This window comes from Pleurodeles waltl, chromosome 9, assembly GCF_031143425.1.
Source record: "Pleurodeles waltl isolate 20211129_DDA chromosome 9, aPleWal1.hap1.20221129, whole genome shotgun sequence".
NCBI classification, from domain to species: Eukaryota; Metazoa; Chordata; class Amphibia; order Caudata; family Salamandridae; genus Pleurodeles; species Pleurodeles waltl.
In genome coordinates, this window is record NC_090448.1 from 1,173,715,155 (window position 1) to 1,173,729,960 (window position 14,806).

At 46.7% G+C, this 14,806-nt stretch overlaps 1 protein-coding gene across 2 annotated transcripts in view; it reads right to left on the bottom strand.

The window, feature by feature from the left end:
- Positions 1–14,806, bottom strand: part of STRN3 (striatin 3) — an 839,725-nt gene that overhangs the window by 92,872 nt on the left and 732,047 nt on the right. For both annotated transcript variants that reach the window (XM_069209060.1, XM_069209059.1), the window contains one exon: positions 14,599–14,706. In XM_069209060.1, the coding sequence (XP_069065161.1) occupies positions 14,599–14,706 (108 nt within the window). The remainder of the gene's footprint in view (positions 1–14,598; positions 14,707–14,806) is intronic.

Genomic DNA, 14,806 nt, shown 5'->3' on the forward strand with positions numbered 1-14,806 from the left:
TAGACAGTAATGTCTTGTAAATGTGTGTTGGCTGGACCATGTTGCTGCTCTACAGATGCTATGTAGTGGTACACCTGCAAAGAGTGCCGCTGAAGTGGCTACCGATCTTGTAGAGTGGGCTCTCACCTTGGTGTGGAGCGGCTTTCCTGCTTTTGAATGGCAGAATTGAATCGCCAGGCCAATCCATCTTGCCAAAGTCTGTTTGGACACCGCGTGTCCCTTCCTTGTTCCGCCGAATGCTACAAATAATTGATCCGACTGGCGGATGGCCTGAGTTTTCTGTAGATAAAACTTTAAACATCTTTTAATATCGAGAGAATGTAATGTTTTTTCCGCCACTGTTTGCGGATTTGGAAAAAAGGTTTTTAAGATGACTGGTTCATTTAAATGAAATGTTGAGGGAACTTTCGGAATGAATTTAGGATTTGTCCGCAGGATGACACCTGAGTTTGTAAACTGGAGGAACGGCTGTTTGATGGTGAAAGCCTGAATGTCACTGACTCTTTTTGCCGAAGTAAGAGCTAACAGTAACGCTGTTTTCCATGCGAGGAATTTTAGGTCAGCTTTGTGGATCGGCTCAAAAGGAGCTTTCATGAGTTGCATCAACACAACATTCAATAACCATAGAGGCGGGGGTTTCCTAATTGGCGGGAAGACCCGAAAAAGGCCCTTCATAAATTGTTTGACAATTCTTGTGGAACACAAAGAGAGTCTATCTGGTGATCTGCGGTATCTGGAGATTGCTGCCAGATGTACCCGTATGGAAGAATATGCAAGTCCTGATTTTGCCAGGAGCAGGAGATATGGAAGTATCTGTTCCGGAGTAGAAGATAAAGGATGTATATTTTCCGCTGCACACCAAACACAAAACCGTTTCCATTTAAGTCTATAGGTTTTGTTGGTAGTGTCAGCTCTAGCTTTTGCTAAGATGTCTCTACACTCTGGGGAGATTTTGAGATTTAAGTATTCATTGTGTTCAGGAGCCAAGCCGACAAATGAAGAGACGACGGATGTGGGTGTGTGACTTGTCCCTGGTGCATCGTTAAAAGAGTCGGACTCTGTCTGAGTGGTAGATGTGGTCGTTCGGAGAGCATGAGGAGCTCCGTATACCATATTTGTCTGGGCCATCTGGGAGCTATGAGTAGAAGTCGACACCCCTCCGTCTTCATTTTCCTGATGACTCTCGGAATGAGCGGGATCGGAGGAAAAGCGTAGGCATAAACTCCTGACCATCTCATCGAAAACGCATTCCCCCACGAATCTTTTTGGGGAAGCCAACTTGCGTAGAACTGGCATTTCTTGTTCTCGAGAGTGGCAAATAGGTCTAAGTTTGGTTTGCCCCATAATAGAAACAGGCCATTGAGAGTTTTCTGGTCTAGCTCCCACTCGTGATAAGGAATTACTGTCCTGCTCAAGGTGTCTGCTAGAACATTGATCTGTCCTGGCACATGCTCCGCTTTTAGTGAAATATTGTGTTTGATGGCCCATGTCCAAATTTGTTGGGCTAGCTGCGAGAGTTGTAGGGACCTTGTGCCTCCTTGCTTGTTTAGATAAAACATGCTGGTCATGTTGTCCGTCCGGATTAAGACGCTTGAACATTGTATCTTTGGCAAGAAAGCTTTTAGAGCTAAGTGTATTGCTTTGAGTTCTAGATAATTGATGTGGAGCTGGCTCTCTTGCTGATTCCAGATTCCGCTGATTTGCAGGTCCTGGCAATGTGCACCCCATCCTTCGAGAGAGGCATCCGTTGTTACTATGTAACTTGGTGTTTGAAGAAGAAAAGACAGCCCTTTTGAGAAATTGGTTGGAGTCGCCCACCACCTCATAGTGTTCTTCATAAGAGGCGTTATGCGAATCTTGTCTTCGAAGGAGCCGAGGACCTGTGTCCATTGTATGTCCAATTGCTCTTGCAGGGGTCGCATATGGAGCCTGCAATCTGGGACTAGCGGAATGCACGATGATATCATTCCGAGCAATGATTTGTAGATGCGGACTGAAACAAACTTTTTTCTGGATAGGTTGTCTGCCAACGAGGTTAACTTTTGTTTCCTCTCGTGTGATGGGTACGCTTTGCTGCGTACTGTGTCCAAAACTGCTCCCAAGAAACTCAATTCTTGTTTGGGGTATATCTGAGATTTCTGGTAGTTGACTACAAACCCCAGGCTGTGTAACAAATGAAGGCAATAGGAAATATGATTTGTTACTTGGAATTTTGAGGGTGCCTTTATAAGCCAGTCGTCCAGGTAAGGGAAGACCTGGATACCTGCCTGGCGAAGATGTGCTGCTACTGGAGCTAGCATTTTTGTGAAGATTCTGGGGGCTGATTTGAGACCGAATGGTAGAACCCGGAATTGGAGGTGCATACTTCCTACCCTGAACCTTAAAAATTTGCGATGGTTGCGATATATGGGGATATGAAAATAAGCATCCTGGAGGTCTAGGGATGCCATCCAATCGCCCGTGTTTAAGAGACGCAGGACATCCTGCAACGTTACCATCCTGAACGATTGTTTCTTTAGAAACTTGTTTAGTGCTCTCAAGTCCAGGATGGGGCGCCAGTCTCCTGAGGGTTTCTTGAGAAGGAAAAACCGGGAATAGAATCCCTTGTTCCTTTGAGATAAAGGGACTGGTTCTATTGCTCCTTTTGTTAGCATTATCCTTACTTCCCTGAGAAGTTGGCTCAACCTCAGAGGCGGTGTACCCGATGGAGGGACACTCGGTGGTGTTTGGATAAATTCCAGAGTATGACCTCTGGTCACCACATCTAGTACCCATCTGTCCGATGTTATAGCCTTCCACTTGGGGAAATAAGAATTGATGCGACCTCCGACCTTCAATATTGATTGGGGAGGTGCTGAGATTATCCGCTGGTCATTGCTTTCTGCCTGTATCTCTTGCTCGGGCAGCTCCTCTTCCTCTAGCCGGATGTTTGTAAGCTGCGGCTGGTGGTAATCGATAATGCTGCTGTTGTTGATGGTGCTGATGTCCTGGTCCTGTGGAGGAAGATGTATATTGTGACCTGTATTGTTGGTATCCACCTCGAAAGGAGTAATTACCTCTACCCCTTGCTCCACGAAAAGGTAGTTTTTTATATTGCAGGGTACCTAGGGATTTTGCCGTATCGGTATCCGTCTTGATAGCCTGCAGCATATCATCGACATGTTTGCCAAACAAACTCTCTCCATTGAAGGGCATGTCGAGAACACGAGTCTGGACTTCTGGTCTGAATGAAGTAGCTTTAAGCCACCCTTGTCTGCGCAGGACTGCTGCTCCAGCTAATTGTCGAAAGCCAGTGAGGGAAATATCTATTGCACTGTCTATTATCTCTGCGGAAACCCTTTCTCCCTCCTGCAAGACCTTTTTAGCCTCCACCTTGAGATCTTCTGGCAGTGAATCTACAAAAACGGACATGTCTGCCCACATCTGCCGATCGTACCTTCCCAGGATGGCGAGGGAATTTGCCGCCTTGACCGTTACTGCAGCAACCGAGGAGAATTTCTTACCGATATTGTCTAGTCTCCTTCCCTCTTTGTCTGGGGGAGACGCAATAGGTGTAGAGGGGTTTTTGGATCGTCGTTGAGCCGCCTGTGATATAACGAGTCAGGTTTCGGTTGTGAGACTAAACAGGCCGGAGAATCATCTGGGGCCTTGTATTTTTTCTCTAGCCTTGGCATTTGTGAAGGCACTGTTGCCGGGTTTTTCATTGCCTTCAAACCCTCCTGCCATAAGAAATCCACAATAGGTATGGCTCTTACAGATCTCTTTGATGGCTCTTTAAAGTCATACAAAAAACACTCAGTTTCATGGGAAACAATTTCCAGGCCAAAACGTTTCGCCGCTCTCTCTATGATATTATGGAAACCTCCTATGTCTTCTGGAGGAGAATCCACTGGAGCTGCTGGAGGTGGAGATGGTGTGGGAACGAGATAGTCGTCCCATTCACTAGCCGCTGAATCTGCTAGCTCGCCCTCTTCCCTTTCGTCGTCCGACGAGAGGTAAGCTTCCGGAGCTTGGCTAGTTACAGGTCTACTAGCCTGTGGCGTTTCGGAAACATTAGTAGTTTGAGCTTGCTGGTAACTCTGAGGTCTAGGGGGCGTGGACTGAGTTGACGGTGGGAACCTTTTATAGTAGTCCTTCAACATATGTTGTAAATCTGTCACTAATGTGCTAGGCATAGCTAGAGGCGATGGTTGGTTTGCCTGTGGATAAGATGTTGAAGCATAACTATGCTGGTAATGTTGATCCTCTTCTTCATCAAACTCTTGACATTTGACATTTAGTTGGGACGGGCTACTAGCTGCCCCAAACATTCCTTGAACGTCATCATCCTCATCGTCTAAAAGATGTTGCGGTGGGTATGGCAGCACCTTACTTGGTGATGTATGCATCGGCAAAATGTCAGATGGCTTGTCCCCTATATTAATAAGGGAAAGGGGTAAGAATCTGGTGGAGTCCTCATGATGGTATGAGGAATGAGCTGGTGAAATGTCCAAAGGTTTGTAAACTGTTAATGCTGTGGTGATCGTCGGATCCATCGTCGACGGTTCCCTCGTCGACGGCTCCCTCGTCGACGGCTCCCTCGTCGACGGTACTGTCGTCAACTGTACTGTCGTCGACGGGTCTCTCGTCGACGCTTCCGTCCATGACTGCGTCTTTTCCTTAGTCGACGGTCCCTTCGTCGACGGGTATTTTAGCGCCGACGGTCGCTTCGCCGACGTAGTTTGCGTAGATGGGAGTGCCCTGGATGATTTGTGAACCCAGGAGGCCTCCGCTGTCGACGATGTGGTTGCCGACGAAGCTCTTTTGAAGATTTTTGCAGTAATAATCGTCGTCGATGACAAAGGCGACGACGTCATAATCATCGGTGAGGATGGTGTTGTGAACGTCGACGATACCGTGGTCGCTGTTACCGTCGACACTGTCGTCGACGGGGCGGTCGGCGACGGTTGTTTTTTCACCAAAAAGAGTTTTTCTGACTCTTTTTGTGGTGACAGAGACAGGGATGGTTTCTTTGAGGTGCTTTTCCGGTGTAACGGCGTAGTAGGTTCTGAATGAACCTTTTTTGGTCCATGTTTAACTGCCTCTTCAGTTAAGACTTGTTTAGTCTTTTTGTGCATTTTTCTTGGTGGTTCATCCGCACCTCTATCTCTCTCACCTGTTCTTTTCTGAGGGCGAGAAGTTTGTGGTGACTCTTCGCTGTCTGATGAAGGATGCTCTAAGGCTTTCTGTTTTTGCAGCCATAAGAGAAGTCTACCCTCTCGGTCTTTGAGGGTTTTTTGACTAAAGGTGCGACAGATTTTGCAGTCTCTCACCTTATGGTCTGGATGAAGGCAGTAAATACACTTCTTGTGGGGGTCATCAATATGTAGTCTCTTCTTCCCACAGTTGTCACAGTCTCTGAACAGACCCTTCTTTGCCTTTTCAGACATAGTAAAGTTGTAACTAGTTTCCTGAGAGAAAAAACAATCTTCAGTCAGAAAATAGGAAAAAAACTGAGCAGAGCTCAGGGAGACTCCCTTCACACGACGTGCGGTAGAAAATCTGAGGGAATTCAGCCTCTGTTGGGAGTGTTTGGGAGGGGCTGAATCCTGATTGGTTGATACTCAAGTTTGGGTCTTTTCACAAAACAAAGTGGATAGACTGTAAAATACCTTATGAGGCCTACTTGGGCCTACTGGTTTTATTTTTACTGACTTACTGCTTTTTATATATTTAAGTTTACCGTGAGGCTCCCACCTCGACGACGGGGATGATTCAAGCATGTGAATCTATGAAAGATCCAATACTGGAGAAGGCAACTTTCCAGGTTAGGAATTGTATTCCGCAAGAGTGCATGGGTTCGAAAGGTGGGCCCATGAGTCTTGTTAGAACCACGTTTAGGTTCCATGAAGGAACAGGTGGTGTTCTTGGTGGTATAATTCTTTTAAGCCCTTCTATGAATGCTTTGATAACTGGTATTTTATACAAGGAAGTTGAATAGGTAGTTTGCAGGTATGCAGATATTGCTGCAAGGTGTATTTTAATAGAAGAGAAGGCTAGCTTCGCTTTTTGTAAATGGAGCAAGTAATTTACTATATGTTTTGGAGTTGCGTCTAGTGGTTGTATCTGATTATGATGGCAGTACCAAACAAATCTTTTCCACTTACTTGCGTAGCAGTGTCTAGTGGATGGCCTTCTGGCCTGCTTTATGACTTCCATACACTCTTGGCTAAGTTGTAAGTGTCCGAATTCTAGGATTTCAGGAGCCAGATTGCTAGATTCAGCGATGCTGGGTCCGGGTGTCTGATCTGTTGGTTGTGTTGCGTTAACAGATCTGGTTTGTTGGGCAGTTTGATGTGTGGTACTACAGACAGATCTAGCAGTGTTGTGTACCAGGGTTGTCTTGCCCAAGTTGGTGCTATTAAAATGAGTTTGAGTTTGTTTTGACTCAATTTGTTTACTAGGTAAGGAAGGAGAGGGAGAGGAGGAAAAGCGTAAGCAAATATTCCTGACCAGTTCATCCATAGGGCATTGCCTTGGGATTGCTTGTGTGGGTATCTGGACGCGAAGTTTTGGCATTTTGCGTTCTCTTTTGTTGCAAATAAGTCTATTTGTGGTGTTCCCCAGAGTGTGAAGTAGGTGTTCAGAATCTGTGGGTGGATTTCCCATTCGTGGACTTGCTGGTGATCTCGAGAGAGATTGTCTGCCAGCTGATTCTGGATCCCCGGAATAAACTGTGCTATTAGACCAATTTGATGGTGGATTGCCCACTTCCATATTTTTTGAGCTAACAAGCTTAACTGCGTTGAATGTGTTCCTCCTTGTTTGTTTAGATAATACATCGTTGTCATGTTGTCTGTTTTGACAAGGATGTATTTGTGGGTTATGATTGGTTGGAAAGCTTTTAGTGCTTGAAAAACTGCTAATAATTCTAGATGATTTATATGCAGTTTTGTTTGATGTATGTTCCATTGTCCTCTTATGTTGTGTTGATTGAGATGTGCTCCCCACCCTGTCATGGAAGCATCTGTTGTTATTACGTACTGTGGCACTGGGTCTTGGAAAGGCCGCCCTATGTTTAAATTTATACTGTTCCACCATAGAAGCGAGAGGTAAGTTTGGCGGTTTAGCAACACCAGATCTAGAAGGTGACCCTGTGCTTGAGACCACTGTGAGGCTAGGCACTGTTGTAAGGGCCTCATGTGCAGTCTTGCGTTTGGGACAATGGCTATGCATGAGGACATCATGCCTAGGAGCTGTAGTATTGTTCTTGCTTGTATTGTTTGGAGACATGTGTTGAATGACTCTGTTGAAATTGTGGATCCTTTGTGGAGTTGGCGTTGCTACTCCTTTTGTCGTGTCTATTATGGCTCCTAGATATTGCTGTACTTTGCTTGGCAGAATGTTTGATTTTGCAAAGTTGACGGTGAACCCTAGTTTGTAGAGGGTTTGTATGACTTGATTTGTGTGGTTTGAGCATTGTGTGAGCGAAGTGGTTTTGATTAGCCAGTCGTCTAGATACGGGAACACATGTATTTGCTGCCTTCTGATGTGTGCAGCGACTACTGCTAGGCATTTTGTGAATACTCTTGGAGCGGTTGTTAAACCAAAAGGCAATACTTTGAATTGGTAATGTATTCCTTTGAATACAAACCTTAGATATTTCCTGTGTGATTGATGTATTGGTATATGGAAATATGCGTCCTTGAGGTCTAGGGTTGTCATGTAGTTGTGTTTTTTGAGCAATGGTAACACTTCTTGTAGTGTGACCATGTGAAAGTGGTCTGATTTGATGAATGTGTTTACTACTCTGAGGTCTAGAATTGGTCTCAGTGTTTCGTCCTTTTTTGGTATCAAGAAGTACAGTGAATAAACTCCTGTGTTTATTTGTGTGCTTGGTACTAATTCTATTGCATTTTTTTGCAGTAGTGCTTGAACTTCTATCTCTAGAAGCTGTGAATGGTATTTTGATAAATTTTGTGATTTTGGTGGTATGTCTGGAGGGAATTGCAGGAATTCTATGCAATAACCATGTTGGATAATTGCTAGGACCCATGTGTCTGTAGTTATTTTGTCCCATGCTTCGTAATATTGACGTATCCTCCCCCCCACTGGTGTTGTGTGGGAGGGGTGAGTGACGTGTGAGTCACTGCTTGTTGGTAGTGGTTTTGGGGCTTTGAAATCTTCCTCTATTCCTAGGGAATTGCCCCCCTCTATACTGGCCCCGAAAACCTCCCCTGTACTGTCCCTGGTAGGTGGGCGGTGCGGACTGTGAGGTGCTAGCTTGTGTGGCCTGACCCCGAAACCCTCCTCTAAAAGGTGTTTTGCGGAAGGTGTTATAAGATCCTCTGCTCTGCGGGTAGTAGAGTGCGCCCATGGCCTTGGCAGTGTCAGTGTCCTTCTTGAGCTTTTCTATGGCTGTGTCGACCTCCGGACCGAACAGAAGTTTTTCGTTTACTGGCATGTTAAGCACTGCCTGCTGAATTTCTGGCTTGAATCCAGACGTTCTGAGCCATGCGTGCCTACGGATGGTAACCGACGTATTAATGGTCCTTGCGGCCGTGTCTGCTGCATCCATGGAGGAGCGTATTTGATTGTTGGAAATGTTTTGACCCTCCTCAACAACCTGTTTTGCTCTTTTTTGCAGATCTTTTGGGAGATGTTCAATGAGATGCTGCATCTCATCCCAGTGGGCTCTGTCGTATCGCGCTAGCAGCGCTTGTGAATTTGCGATGCGCCACTGGTTTGCTGCTTGGACAGCAACCCTCTTCCCGGCTGCATCGAACTTCCTGCTTTCTTTATCTGGGGGAGGTGCATCCCCAGAAGTGTGTGAATTTGCCCGTTTTCTGGCAGCCCCTACCACCACAGAGTCTGGTGGCAACTGAGAGGTGATGAATACAGGGTCCGTAGGAGGCGCCTTATACTTTTTGTCCACCCTAGGCGTCACTGCCCTACTTTTAACTGGCTCCTTGAAAATGTCCTTTGCATGGCGTAGCATGCCTGGGAGCATCGGCAGGCTTTGGTAGGAGCTGTGGGTTGAAGAGAGGGTGTTAAATAAAAAATCATCCTCTACTTGTTCCGAGTGTAGTTCCACATTATGGAATAGTGCTGCTCTAGCCACCACTTGTGAGTAGGCTGTTGTAAGGAAATGCCTCCTTGGCATGGTTGCCCCCTGACTTTTTGCCTTTGCTGATGCTATGTTTACAATTGAAAGTGTGCTGAGGCCTGCTAACCAGGCCCCAGCACCAGTGTTCTTTCCCTAACCTGTACTTTTGTATCCACAATTGGCAGACCCTGGCATCCAGATAAGTCCCTTGTAACTGGTACTTCTAGTACCAAGGGCCCTGATGCCAAGGAAGGTCTCTAAGGGCTGCAGCATGTCTTATGCCACCCTGGAGACCTCTCACTTAGCACAGACACACTGCTTGCCAGCTTGTGTGTGCTAGTGAGGACAAAACGAGTAAGTCGACATGGCACTCCCCTCAGGGTGCCATGCCAGCCTCTCACTGCCTATGCAGTATAGGTAAGCCACCCCTCTAGCAGGCCTTACAGCCCTAAGGCAGGGTGCACTATACCATAGGTGAGGGTACCAGTGCATGAGCATGGTACCCCTACAGTGTCTAAACAAAACCTTAGACATTGTAAGTGCAGGGTAGCCATAAGAGTATATGGTCTGGGAGTCTGTCAAGCACGAACTCCACAGCACCATAATGGCTACACTGAAAACTGGGAAGTTTGGTATCAAACTTCTCAGCACAATAAATGCACACTGATGCCAGTGTACATTTTATTGTAAAATACACCACAGAGGGCACCTTAGAGGTGCCCCCTGAAACTTAACCGACTGTCTGTGTAGGCTGACTAGTTCTAGCAGCCTGCCACAAACCGAGACATGTTGCTGGCCCCATGGGGAGAGTGCCTTTGTCACTCTGAGGCCAGTAACAAAGCCTGCACTGGGTGGAGATGCTAACACCTCCCCCAGGCAGGAATTGTCACACCTGGCGGTGAGCCTCAAAGGCTCACCTCCTTTGTGCCAACCCAGCAGGACACTCCAGCTAGTGGAGTTGCCCGCCCCCTCCGGCCAGGCCCCCACTTTTGGCGGCAAGGCCGGAGAAGATAATGAGAAAAACAAGGAGGAGTCACTGGCCAGTCAGGACAGCCCCTAAGGTGTCCTGAGCTGAGGTGACTCTAACTTTTAGAAATCCTCCATCTTGCAGATGGAGGATTCCCCCAATAGGGTTAGGATTGTGACCCCCTCCCCTTGGGAGGAGGCACAAAAAGGGTGTACCCACCCTCAGGGCTAGTAGCCATTGGCTACTAACCCCCCAGACCTAAACACGCCCTTAAATTTAGTATTTAAGGGCTACCCTGAACCCTAGAAAATTAGATTCCTGCAACTACAAGAAGAAGGACTGCCTAGCTGAAAAACCCCTGCAGAGGAAGACCAGAAGACGACAACTGCCTTGGCTCCAGAAACTCACCGGCCTGTCTCCTGCCTTCCAAAGATCCTGCTCCAGCGACGCCTTCCGAAGGGACCAGCGACCTCGACATCCTCTGAGGACTGCCCCTGCTTCGAAAAGACAAGAAACTCCCGAGGACAGCGGACCTGCTCCAAGAAAAGCTGCAACTTTGTTTCCAGCAGCTTTAAAGATCCCTGCAAGCTCCCCGCAAGAAGCGTGAGACTTGCAACACTGCACCCGGCGACCCCGACTCGGCTGGTGGAGACCAGACACCTCAGGAGGGACCCCAGGACTACTCTAAGACTGTGAGTACAAAAACCTGTCCCCCCTGAGCCCCCACAGCGCCGCCTGCAGAGGGAATCCCGAGGCTTCCCCTGACCGCGACTCTTTGAATCCTAAGTCCCGACACCTGGGAGAGACCCTGCAACCGCAGCCCCCAGGACCTGAAGGACCGGACTTTCACTGGAGGAGTGACCCCCAGGAGTCCCTCTCCCTTGACCAAGTGGAGGTTTCCCCGAGGAACCCCCCCCTTGCCTGCCTGCAGCGCTGAAGAGATCCCGAGATCTCTCATAGACTAACATTGCGAACCCGACGCTTGTTTCTACACTGCACCCGGCCGCCCCCGCGCCGCTGAGGGTGAAATTTCTGTGTGGGCTTGTGTCCCCCCCGGTGCCCTACAAAACCCCCCTGGTCTGCCCTCCGAAGACGCGGGTACTTACCTGCAAGCAGACCGGAACCGGGGCACCCCCTTCTCTCCATTCTAGCCTATGTGTTTTGGGCACCACTTTGAACTCTGCACCTGACCGGCCCTGAGCTGCTGGTGTGGTGACTTTGGGGTTGCTCTGAACCCCCAACGGTGGGCTACCTTGGACCAAGAACTAAGCCCTGTAAGTGTCTTACTTACCTGGTTAACCTAACAAATACTTACCTCCCCTAGGAACTGTGAAAATTGCACTAAGTGTCCACTTTTAAAACAGCTATTTGTGAATAACTTGAAAAGTATACATGCAATTTTGATGATTTGAAGTTCCTAAAGTACTTACCTGCAATACCTTTCGAATGAGATATTACATGTAGAATTTGAACCTGTGGTTCTTAAAATAAACTAAGAAAAGATATTTTTCTATATAAAAACCTATTGGCTGGATTTGTCTCTGAGTGTGTGTACCTCATTTATTGTCTATGTGTATGTACAACAAATGCTTAACACTACTCCTTGGATAAGCCTACTGCTCGACCACACTACCACAAAATAGAGCATTAGTATTATCTATTTTTACCACTATTTTACCTCTAAGGGGAACCCTTGGACTCTGTGCATGCTATTCCTTACTTTGAAATAGCACATACAGAGCCAACTTCCTACAGCTGTGCTGTCTTTCGGTGGTGATGGCCTAGTTGGGTATGTGTCTGGGCTGTTATCAGACACTGGTGCGTCGTACAAGTCCCACGCATCCTGATCTTGGTCATCGTGGCTCATGGCGGTGTGAGCTGGCGAATGTGACGGGGTGTAAGTTGGCGAAGCAGGAGTTACAGGTGGAGGAGAGGGAGGAGGTGTTACCTTTTGTGCTGTTTGTTGCTGAGGAGTAAACTGAAGCGTTCTCTTTCGTTTGACAGGTGGAAGGGTACTGATCTTCCCAGTCCCCTGCTGAATAAAGATACGCTTTTGCGTGTGATCCACGTCAGTGGATTGCAGTTCTTGTTCAAATCTATGTTTCTTCATTTGTGAAGACATAGAATGCTCTTCAGTATAGGAGCCTGAAACAGGGTCTGATGTCGCTTTTTTCGGCTCCGAAAACTCTGTTGATTGTTTTTTCGGCTCCGAGGTAACCTTCCTCTTTTTCTGGGCCGAAAATTCTTGGCCTCTATGGTCTTCGGCGCCACTGTCTCGGCGTCGATCTGTGTCGACACCGAACTCTCGGTGTCGATGCTTCTGTTTAGCACTCTCTTGGTCCCGAGGAGGCTGCATGCCGGTGTCTCGACCGAAGTCGGACGATCTCGACACTGAATGGGCCTTTTTCGGTGCCGATTTTTGGTCACCGAGAATTTGGGTGGAGCCATGGCCGGTTGGCAGTGGCGTCCCCTGGGCCTTCTTTCCTTTTTTAAGTTCTGATCTCGACGTCTTACTCACAGTTTTTGTAGAGTCTAGCTCGTCGGAGTCTGAATCCTGGATGGAAAAGGATTCCTCCTGTTCCTCTTCTGTCTCGAACTGTCGACGCTCCTTTGGCGTGGACGCCATCTGCAGTCTCCTCGCTCGACGGTCGCGCAGAGTTTTTCGGGACCGGAACGCCCGACAGGCCTCACAGGATTCTTCGCTGTGCTCGGGTGACAGGCACAGGTTACAGACCGAGTGTAGGTCCGTATAAGGATATTTGTTGTGGCATTCGGGGCAGAATCGAAACGGGGTCCGTTCCATCGGCGTTGTTCTCCACGCGGTCGGGCCGACTAGGCCCCGACGGGGTGCCGAAATCTACCCCGAAGGGCACCGAAGCGCTTCGATGTTCAACGCGTCGTCGTATGTGTCTATCTCGAACCGGATCGCAACGATACCGTCGAAAATCTTCCGTTTTCAGCTATCTTTCCGTTCCGAAACCCGGAGCGACAGGAACACGTCCGAACCCGATGGCGGAAAGAAAACAATCGAAGATGGAGTCGACGCCCATGCGCAATGAGCACAGAAGGAGGAGTCACTCGGTCCCGTGACTCGAAAACACTTCTTCGAAGAAAAACAACTTGTAACACTCCGACCCAACACCAGATGGCGAGCTCATGCATACCATGTGTATCTACAGCGACAGATGCCATCGAACATAATAATTATGTGCAACGTCAGACACCTGTATGTCATGAGGTATATCTAATATAAATTGTTATCCAAGATTCCAGGTACTCAAGATTAAAATGGTTCAATTCTAAAACACAGGCCTTGGCCTTGGCCAGGGCCATTTTACATCTTGTACTGCTGCAGAATGATCATGGACTGACATCTACTGTTACAACTTTCACTAAATTTGAGGGCTAGCTTCACATCCTCTTCCATGGGGTCTGCCAGCATTGTTCATTACAGTGACTTGCAAGTTAGAAGAAAACACACTGGGACAAACACAAACCATGTCCTAGATCAAAAAGCTACAGCAAAAACCACCAGTTTCTTAGTTTCGAAATATAAGGAAATTAAAAAACACCCACTTTTGCCTCTCTAAAGCTATTGAACAATGAGGAATACATTACCAGACAAGAGCTGCCCTTGAACATTCTAGACCAAAAGTGACAATCCAAATGAGGAAACAAAGAGCATTAAGTCCAGAGAAAGACCCCATGAGTATTAACTAGTTCCCTGATGGATCAAAACAATGCATGCAACCCATCCAAAGAGATCTGCTACCCGTATACTACAGCACAGAGTAGATAGTTTTGTAATAGCAATAAAGAGCTTGATTACTTTTCTCTTTCCCGTTGTTAGGCAACATATGAACTACTGGCAGGCAACCAGATATGACAATGTTTGGCTGACGGGTGTGGTCATTTTGCTTATCCTGCTAAGTCAAACTTATAATAGGACTGTAATACTAAAGTTGATTGAGGTCTTTTTTTAATTAAATTGAATACATTTCAAAACATATCTTCTCAAAGATTTTTGGTGAAGAAAGCAATGCATAAATCTAAAAACTAACTGGAAATAAATGAGAATCAATACACATTTCTATTTCTCAGCAGCCATTTTCATTTCAAGCTGCCAATTCGTGAATGATTAAAAGGGTATAAAGAAATGTGCAAGACTACATGGACACTCACTTGCGTCCCCAATCACCAAACAATTACTTGTCAATGGTTGGTTGATGGGGTGCATTGAACAGTACAACTGCAGCTACAGAGGGCAGGAACAGAATCATTTTATGAGCAAATGTAAAACATTACAAATTTGGGGAGCAATAAACACATTCTTTGTCATTTCAAACTGTAAATACTTTGCCAGCTGCACTTAGACTAATCTGAGATTGCATTAAATCACAAAGTAGCAATGGGCCTACCATTAAAGGGTAGAATACAACACTCAACCAGGACTGCTACATATTTTGAAGGAATCTTACGAAGGATGGACAATGTGATGCTGGACAGACAGCAACAAATTATAATGTCCAAGCACTCACACACTTACCCGTTTTGTTGTCAAAAAATTTGATGTGTCTATCTTCGTGGGCAGTGATGGTAACAGGCAGTGTGGGGTGACTGACTACCCTGTTGATGTGACTGCTCAATTGTGTACCTGTAACAAAAACACCAATGTCAAGACACTAGGCAAAGAAACTGCAATTCAAAATTCAATACAAAATATACAGCAGGCTTCTTAATTCAAAGTACCCTGA